General features: G+C 34.2%; 1 protein-coding gene across 1 annotated transcript; it reads right to left on the reverse strand.

Annotated features, from left to right (window-relative positions):
- Positions 1 to 826: 826 nt before the first annotated feature.
- LOC147868578 (uncharacterized) lies at positions 827 to 6,138 on the reverse strand. Its single transcript, XM_087321041.1, has 3 exons — positions 5,943 to 6,138; positions 4,313 to 4,442; positions 827 to 1,640 (listed from the first exon to the last, which is right to left on the reverse strand). The coding sequence occupies exons 1-3, from the start codon at positions 6,049 to 6,051 to the stop codon at positions 914 to 916; spliced, it is 966 nt and encodes a 321-aa protein (XP_087177167.1). The 5' UTR covers positions 6,052 to 6,138; the 3' UTR covers positions 827 to 913.
- Between the last annotated feature and the right edge of the window lie 4,156 nt (positions 6,139 to 10,294).

Consider the following 10,294-nt stretch of genomic DNA (forward strand, 5'->3'; position numbering starts at 1 on the left):
TTAGTGTTATTGAATCTCTTAAGGTGTATATATATAGGAAATAACAACTTTTTATGTTATTCCACGTTATAAACAAAATATCATTTACTACAAATAATCGATCACTCTTTATGGCATTTCACTGAAGTATGGATCGTTTGGGCAAATAAGGTAGTTTGAGACTAATATGTTTTAATGTCTTTTTAAGTTGGTAGTTGGGGAAGTGGTAAATTTGAGGAGTCTATTAAAAAGGAGAATTAATAGATAATGCGGCTTTGCCTATGAAAGAGGAAAACATAAAAACCAAATGTTCAACTATTGAATTCATACAGTGAAAACATGTCATAACTAAATGTATTCATGTCCACTTTATAGACTTTCATGATCAATATGAATTCATTATGATAAGTTGAAGAAGCTACAACATATTTAGAATTGTAAGTCTAGCTTATACAATGTTATTTCTATATCAAAGACTCATCAATGTTGCCAAGCCAAAAGGCCAACCATGTATATTAACAAAAACCCTATCATATAATTCATATATTGGTAAGTGCTATAGACTTTTAAGTATGGTTAGAGAGCCTAAAATTTCCACCATGCATGGAAATTGGAATGTAGATTTGAATTTGAGATTGATTCTAATATGACATGATGAAGAGGCATGTGCAAATCCTTGACTTGATAAATGCTGTCATAAATGCATGCTTTCAAGGTGTTGGTTCCATACATGTACCATTTATTATTATCTTGTATATACGAACAATATGAAAGGCCTCATAATCTAGTTTATCTATTATCTTTCTTTGAGCATGTCATTACTCATCTCGTGTCTTGTCAACCTTGGTGTAGAAAATTGATATTTTTTAAATTGTAATAAGATGACTTGTGATTGTTACAAGTCCATACTACAAGCTAAGGTGACTTGTGATTGTTACAACTCCATACTACAAGTTGACGGTGACTTGTGATTGTTACAACTCCATACTACAAGCTCGAGCCCCTCAGGAGGCCTAATAGTAATTTGAGATAATTGGTCATCATGGATAGATGGGCTTATTTGATCTAAGGAACATCCATTCAACATGGCATGCACCGCATCAAAGGATAGTTCATTGTGATCGACGCTCGTCCATGTAATGTGATTACCATGTAGAAGACCTTTAGTAGACTCACATGTGACATTTTGAGGTTGCCCACCCTTGACCAAGAGGTTTAGCTCATGCTCTTGAGGAACAATTAATCCATTGCGATCATCTAATTGATGGTTAGGATCAAGATCAACATTGTCACCAATAAGGAACTCACACTGTTGATGAGTAAAGAGCGAATTGTATAATTGATTGAGATTCCTTTCACTACTTGGGTATTGGAATTCACGGTCTTCAACTAAGAGGGGCATGTAAGAGGCGGTGTTTGTTGGTGTAGGAGAATTATTGACATGCATGAAGGTTCCTTGCACGTCATCACAATGATTGACATTATTGTTGACATTATAAATGTTGTTTTGGTCACGTAGACATTGAGATTCTTCTTCTAATTTGATTGTATCATGGACAACACCAACAATAAAAGGTTGTTTCTTTCTAAAATGTGAATGCCAGAAATTCTTGATGTCACTATCTGTTCGCCCTGGTAGATGAATTGCTATCTTCGACCAACTATAAACAATAGTATGAGCATCAAATTAGGAAACCCAAGTTTGATTCAAAAACATGTCGCATAAAATATTAATTTATAGTATAAATTGGTGACTTTATAACAAAGAAACACATAAAGACTTAACATGCAAACTCCAATGAACTCAAGATATTTCTAGAAATTCCTATATTCAACCTCTTTTGTTGACATCCTTGACATAGGAGAAATTATATCCCACACAAGGTATTACAATCCATCATGAAGCACCATGAACTTAAGCCACGCATCTCAATACCAAATTCTATGTCAACACTCTTTCTGTGTGAAGAGTATTCCAAAAGTTAAAGAAACAATTATGTTTCAAATACATATTAGCAATATTATATATAAACAAATGTCTATATTTGATTTCTAATTCTCTCATTATAAAAGTGTCTACGATGCTTCGACTTTGGAGCTCTCTTATGGTTCTCATCTCTCTCTCTCTCTCTCTCTCTCTCTCTCTCTAAGCCCATTTACTCCACGTATCTTTCCCACTCCAATTAATGAAGATAGCCACGTTTCTTATTTGATTTAATCAAGTCATATATATTTCTTAATCAATGTACCGATTAAGAGTGCATTCACTCTAGTTAATGTTAAGAAGTTTGCAAGACTTCCATGGTTGCATGGAGTCGAGAGATAAGTGCTTTTAAATGTAGAAGCATGAAGTGTTCTTTGTCATTACCCATTTCTGGGGATCTTCTACCATGAGAAAGGCAATCCTTGAGACTTGGTATTGACACTTAAAGTGTAAAACAACACTCATAAGAGTCATGTAGCCCACAAACACATGGGTCGATGGTAGAGGATGGTAGTTAACTTATTCATTTGAGGTAGTGGGCTTCATTACATGAGGGTGAATGTTTGGATAGGGTTTACATATAGGGTTTGGGTTTTCCGATTATTTTTTAAAGGAGAATGTTCCTATCACATATTGTTCCAAAACATTGAATGGGTTGTTCCCAAATATCGACTTTAACGATATTTGAAAACTTTTCAGTTATTGGGGAGTGTTGACACATTGCATTTAAAAAAATAATTATTTGGTTATTAACTCGCCCAAATCTCTCCTATTTACATGTTATGCATATGCACGCACATGATAATATCATCATGAATGGTGCACATTAGAACATTAAGATTATGGGCTCAAGTCTTTTGCAATAGGGCCATTGTTGTATTCATTGTAAGAGCACTATAGGATTTTAGTTTTAGACCGTGTACACTAAGAATTTCCTCCAAAGGAAAACCCATGGTGAAATGATAACATTGCCCTCCAAAAGTGATGCCATTAAAATAAATCTAATGTCCATCATGTATCCCAACACTAGGTTAAATATTTTTAGCAAGTCACCCCAAGAAACCATGAAAGATAGATTTCTTGAAGGCTTTGTTTGTAACACTTAGACCAACAAATAGCCTTCTTCAATACATGCAACATAATGACTCAAACTTGTAATGGGATATTTTATGCATTATGGTCGTAGCAATATGTAACATTCTGCAATATATATTGTAGCACAAAATATATGAATCTAATTCAAAATTGTGTATGCATTTTCTAATCTTGTTCAATTCCAATAGTTGTGATTTGGCTTGACGGCTTAATGAGGACACTAGGTTTTCAAATGCAACAACATTTACCAAATTTTCTTCTAGTGATTGAGTACTACATTTTTAAAATCTCAACAATGAATAATTTTTTTAAAAGTTTTTACATTCATAAACCTTATTGTGATGCAATTTTATGAATATCCTACCCTATTATTTGTTTTTGTGTGAAATAATACTAGTTATTGCCGAACCACATCATCAAATTCTAGAATAACTTAACTTTTGATTTTCTCGTGGATGTGGAAATAATAGGTTAATTATGGGGAAAATCAATAAAGATATAATCATATCTGTGAGAAACTACTGATGTACTAATCCACAAATTTATACGATGGGTGCAAATAAGGAAAACTTATGCATTTGCATATGTCAAACCTATCATTGGAAACATTGTAATCAAAGGATTGCAAAACACTAAGGATCTTTCAATTTAGAGTTGCACTTGCAACATGAAAATTGTGACATTTTCTCTAAATGTTAACTCCGTAGAAGTGCCACAAAGGAAACCTCTTTCCCATTTACCAAATGATAATGAACCCTTTCAGAATATTCCAAACGTTTAAAACCTAATATTGAGTCCAATATTTGCCTATGATTCAATTCAAATAATTGATGGTGCTTCACATATTTGCCTAATTTTGATACAATTGAAAGCAATTTTTACCATAAGGTAAAATATATAAATATAAACTAGGAGCTAATTAATTGAAAAAAGTCTTCAAAACCACTCCAACCAAAATAATGAAAAAAATCTTCAGATCTACTCCAACCAATTAATACATGGTCCCCCTAGCTCTCAAGGTCACAAATTGATGCACCCCATATTGCATCTAATACTATTTAGATGCAATATCGAATTACAATAGACTAACAATTTTGAATACACCATTTATGTATTTTTTTCTGTGGTTAATATATCTAACAAGGTTACCGTGATGGTTATAATGTTATAAGTTATTCAAACAATGGTCTTATGTATAACAACATACCACTCACAATATTAATTTCCAAATATATAGGAGTGGAAACAACATACCTATTGCCAAAGACCTTTTGGAGACCAATAATCATCATTTTCTCTTGAGGTGTGAATTTTCCTCGCTTCAAGTTTGGCCTTAAGTAGTTGATCCATCTTAACCTGCAACTCTTTCCACATCTTTGGAGACCTACAAGTATAAAGATACGAAACAATAAACAAGTGCTACAGGTTAAAGCCCGAATGATATGAAACTACCATTAGACTCTAGATGTCTTAACCTTGATGTGAGTGGTGCATTCAACAAATTAAGGGCCTTGGAGTACCTTATAAATACTTGGTGATGGGTTTAGTAAGTCTAACGTTAGGTTCATTGTAAAAATAATTCATGTTGTAGATTCATGTCATTGCAATTGATGTTGATCATATTTAAAAATGGACAAGAATTATAGTTAAAAACCCTTTAGGTACTTGTAAGAAACTCGAGACTATTAATTTTGAAATAATGTGAAGATTGGTCAACATTTATCCATATTATAAATGCAAAATTAAGGCATGAACGTTAAGGGATTTGGTAATGAAACACCCAAGCTTCTTGGCTTCTAGACTAAAGGTAGGTAGAGTGGATCATCTCAAATCAATCCAAACTCAACAATCCTTTGGAGTAATTAAACGTCGGATCATGATGTCCTTAATATAAGTTTGAATTGTTGTGACAAGTGACATGTTGTGCAAAAACCCATAATGTAAATGACATTAACGATAATATCGAGTGTAAACTAGTTATCCTAATGCTTAATTGTTAATATTGTGGAACGATCCTAGCACATTACAATCACAATTTATGCTAACACTTTTGATAATTGAAGTGGTGATGTTTCAACTAACATTATGGCAGGTTGTGCAAGCACTTGATTGTTGAATGTCTTGAGGTATATAGTAGCCTACAATAGGCATCATGATATTCATGAGAGTGTATGTAGGCATATTAAATATTTATTGTTGTACAGTTGTATTATATTGTGCTTTGAGATGATTGGCATAGACGTTAATGGATCAATCATAAGATTGAAGTAGAGTTATATATTTTGTATTGAGAGGTCATTCACTTATAATGATGATGCCAAGAACTATAACTCAATATCTAATTAGTAGAATGTCTGAAGATCCAGTTGTATATAAAAAAGATATGTGATATTGCTCAACGTGAAGGGAATACTCATCCTGGTTTTCTGATAGAGCAATTATAATATTATGAAGCTATAGCATATGATCATGCATTGCAGTCTTACGAAAGAATCAAGTGACACGCAAATTAATAAGAATTGAGGAAGAATAAGACGACGACGACGAAGAAGCAGTAGTAGAGATCGTCGGATGGTTCCATTCCCAACAATTGAAAGATTTTGCCTTGCAGTTTCTGTGCTAGTGGAGGGATCATAATCTGCATAATACGCATATCTACACATTCGACAAAAAGACTGTGTGTATCCACGCTTGACATGTGATGTGATCATGCACGGTTATTTTTAAGGCATACACGGAAAACTGGTCATTCCTTGTGGTCGTGAACTGTGTGTCGACAGAAACGGAAAGAGAGATGAGTTATGGTCGTCGACGTGCTCAGCTATCGTCTAAATGATCAGCCCTGAATGAAGCGATGAGAGGGATGGGATTAAACTGATGATACCTGCTTTCTTAGCCACGTCGCTCCAATTTCCATAGCCATTCTCGGTCACATACTTCTGGAGCTTCTCGTCCTCATCAGGAGACCACAGCCGCTTCCTCATGATGATCATGCACTAGGCGGTAGATGATGGATTTGGCGATGGCGATGGCGATGGTGATGGAAGAAGATGATTAAGGGGGGTGGGGGGGAGAGATTCAGATTACAGTTTATTTGCACCTATTAATGTAATGTAATGTAATGAATGTAGTAGGACTAGGTTAAATATCTGATTCGACATATATATATATATATACACCATACACACATATGCATATGTGTATATGCACATATGTACATATGTATGTATGTATGTATGTATGTATGTAATGAATGTATGTTAATGTATGTACGTAATGTATGCATGTTATGTAGATTACTAGCAGAACGGTGTTTTAATTATACCCTACATTTAATTTTAATTACTTTTTTGGTTTTCTTTTTTTTTTCGGGTGGGTGGGGACGTGTTTTTAATCTATTATTTATTATTAATTCTCATCAGCATCATTATTATTATTTATTATTATTTGATCATTACGCGCGGAGCTTTCATTTGTTTTTTTGTTCTTTTATTTTCTACCATCACAAAAAATATAAGCTCCTCCTCTCCTTTCAATGTTTGTTGTTAGATTTGATTGTTCACATTCAACACATTCACACTCGTCGGGATCTCCTTTGCTTGGCTTCTATCAATTTCAATCTATACGTTTGGACTTGATTTTATGCTCCATGTGTGATTTTTCTTTACTTAATTGCTACCACTAATCATACCACGTGTATGTTGTGATAATGTGTGTGTATGTCGGGGGATTATTCCGTTGGACTCATTATGTGCATGCAATTGCCATTGTACCCAATGCAACTTGTCCTCCCTTTGGCTACTCCTGCCACTTCGAACCCATCATTCCTATACGCCAACAATATTATCATAACTTCTTCTTTTCGTATTGGTTGGCAAAAGAAAAAGCACAATATGTAAAACCTACATTTCAATCATCTTTAGCCTTACCCACAAAAATGATTGATCGAAGTGAAGTTACTAGCTAGCTAGATTGACTGACTTTTGCATGTTTCTCTAGGTAAAAACTATATTTCATGATTAACTTCCATAATATATACATTGGGTATATGACATCAGAATTTGTGTAACGTAATATATGATCCAATGAAGATTATAAAGTTTTATGTGTCTCAATAATATACTTGTCCATAAGAACCTTCTTATGAGATGTCTTATTGACTTTGTAAGAGATTATCTAGGAGAGTATCTCATTGCAGTTGGATGAGATCCTATACCACAACATCCACTTTGGATGGGAGAATCCTCAACGAGAGTATCTCCCTTTTGATCAAGATCGCCTTAGAGATTATCAACATTGGGTCCTCTGAATGTGGGACCAATCAAGAAGATCCTAGAGTCAGGTTCTCATCCAAGATCCCTTAATCATGCCTATATAGTCTTCGATTGAGTCGAAGCAAGCCCTCGACACTTGAATCAAGGCCCATGTAACTCCATATGTGCTAATAGATTGCGACACTCCTTAAATTTGTCGGAGACTTTCTTAGAGCAATATTGTTTTGCCACAATTCTGTATTTCTCAATCAAATGGTTGAAGTCAAACCTCAATTGATTTAGTTGATATCAACAATGGGACCAATCATAGATTTCATATAAGAATGATGTTCTCAATGGACGAATCCTAATCCACCTGCTTTGTTGGAGATGCTCTAGGGGTGGCATCCCTAAAGAATCTCTTTAGGAAATGTCACTCTCGCATAGATTCCTTATTGATTTTTCAAATGTCCACATTAGTGTTCCCCTACTTTGTGTGAAGCGTGAATACTCTGGTGAAGGGCCAATATTAAAGAAATTCTTCAAAGTAAAGTTCCCCCTAGAATTCCTCCTTCGATTGCATTAGGAATGAGCCCTCAATGCCTCATTTGAGTCGTGTGTGATTAATGCTCTAGGAGTGGGACACTTGCTTTTGCAGGGCCTTTCTTGCCAAACATTTTTGACTTGGTGGAGTTGATTGAGTGGAACCGAGCCCTCATTTACTCTCCATTTGCATTGTAGGGAGATGATGTGATCGCATATAGGATGGGACCAATATGTATAAAGAAGTTTTGAGACACAGGCATTTACATCAATCCATGATTGTGCCATAATTTCCTACTTATGGTGTACGATAAAGTCGAAGTGAGTCCTCTACAAACATAATAATCACCCTTCAACAACTATTACTCTCTCGAGGAATGATTTGACAACGTATAATCGCTCACACGTCACCTTTTACTCTTCTATGTTTTTTATTTCGATGTACTTAAAGAACCATATCATCGAAATAAGTTTCGGATAATGTCTAATGATACAATATCATGAAGTTATAAGCATCCAGGTTGCAAAAGCTACATTTAGGACATCATGATAATTAATACAAGCATTGAAATTTTAATACAAGTTCATACAAAGTCAAACAAATATTTGATTACTCTTTCCATATATACATATGTACCCTCTACGTGTGAACATGTATTGTTTTCTTGTCAATTAACCTTGATTACTCACCAAGAGGTCTATAGATATGCATTAGATTGATTGCGATAATAACATGTTCATATGGAATGATACCATGTGTACGACTATGTCAATGCAAACACATGTTAACTGAGCACCGTTGCTCATAGATCAAGAATTTATTATTGTATACACTAATCTAGGTGCTTGTGGGTCTCTTGCAGATACAACAATATAATAAATAAAATGTGAGGAAAAATTGCACAATTCCATTTTAATTGAACTTTTTCACATAAGCATCCAAGAGAGCCTAATGAATGTTGGTGTTATGCATGAGCCTTACATTTAGACGAAGAGTAAATTAAACCATAATATTTAATTGATAAGGAATTGTTTGTTTGAGAATTGACGTAAGTTACTTGATGAAGCCTTCCACTATTGGATGTGTTCTTCCACTATTAAAATCGCGAAAAGAGAACTAGGGGGATTTCACAAAAAAGCACATCATATTATAAATTCATAGTATCGTATAAGTTGAGCATTAGGATTTCAACCCTTCGGGTCATGGAAATTGAATTTAAAACTAGTTAGTGTGCATGGTCTCAATTTGACAACATGAATACTCAACCCATAACCTCATACCAAAGTACAATATTTGGGTTATCTAATGAGTGCAATCGTGCTTGCCTATTTATAAGATTTAAAAGGTATTGATAAGGTAAAGTTTACTAATATTGATTTTGTTGGATCATATTTACATTGGGTAGAACATCTGCAACCAAATCATTGTACTTCTGATGAGCAATTCATCTCATGCTACTATATTTCATGAACAACGGATCCATTTATGCTTTCGAGTGTGCTTGAAAAGTGAGTTGGTAACAACAAAAGATGACTTCGACCCAAAAAACTACTCTTTCGAATTTGTAATATCGTTGCATTGAAGTTTTTTTTTTGTAATATCGTTCAATGACGTCACACAATGCATTTTGTACTACTAATAGACATATGTGGAGTTGTAACAAATCCTTGCATTGAAGTTTCTTATGTGATGTAGTTTAGTGATGTCACACAATTGTTTGTTTGTTTGTTTGCTTGCATAGGAAAGCAAATAACATAGTGGTTTCATGCATTCCCTTGATTGTTTGGACTTTGTTGTTGAACAATAGCGTTCTCACTAAAAAGGTTCAATCCTTGATATTTGTTGGTGCTCACAAGATGTGTGTTTTATCTACGAGATGACACTCAATCATTCCTATGAGTCAAAGAAAGTAATAAGCATAGGTTAGTGTTTTGAATATTCATGATACAAATAACATGAATATTGACGAGTATGCTAAAGAACAACCGGGAAAAAATAACTTTTATACATCGTCTTATAATAAGCTAGTTATTACTGTCTCAAGTTACTTTCATATGCGCATAAACTTAGCTTAGAAATTCTAAAGTTTTCACAAGCATGTGGGGGAATAATGCTTGTGTTGTGCAATATTAACGTTGTAGTTTGAGGTCTAAGATGAGTTTGATGTTGCATTTACTAATCATAATACATAATTATTATTACAACTTTTAGATCATGCATCATAGTAGTCTACTCCCCATCAAAGATTTATATTGTTAACATTGACTTGAAACACACAGACTGACTCAACGTTAGTCCATAAGTACATTTACTAACAAATGGGATGGAATGAAACTAGGAAAAGCAACTCGACAAAGTGGATTCTTTGATGTTAGCTCGGTGATGATGGAGTGTACATGGAGCTTAATATAAGAGTACATTATATCCAAAATCCAATAT

The sequence above is a fragment of the Azolla caroliniana genome, unplaced genomic scaffold (genome assembly GCF_043228905.1).
Source record: "Azolla caroliniana isolate FFs.n. ecotype wild unplaced genomic scaffold, voAzoCaro1.0.p SCAF_1, whole genome shotgun sequence".
Taxonomy (NCBI): Eukaryota; Viridiplantae; Streptophyta; class Polypodiopsida; order Salviniales; family Salviniaceae; genus Azolla; species Azolla caroliniana.

Excerpts from the sequence above, each read along its gene's own strand:
- LOC147868578 (XM_087321041.1), bottom strand. The coding sequence starts at position 6,051 with ATGATCATCATGAGGAAGCGGCTGTGGTCTCCTGATGAGGACGAGAAG. Across the intron at positions 4,443-5,942 it reads CGACGTGGCTAAGAAAGCAG|GTCTCCAAAGATGTGGAAAG; the intron begins GTATCATCAGTT and ends TTATACTTGTAG. Across the intron at positions 1,641-4,312 it reads CAAAAGGTCTTTGGCAATAG|TTGGTCGAAGATAGCAATTC; the intron begins GTATGTTGTTTC and ends TATTGTTTATAG.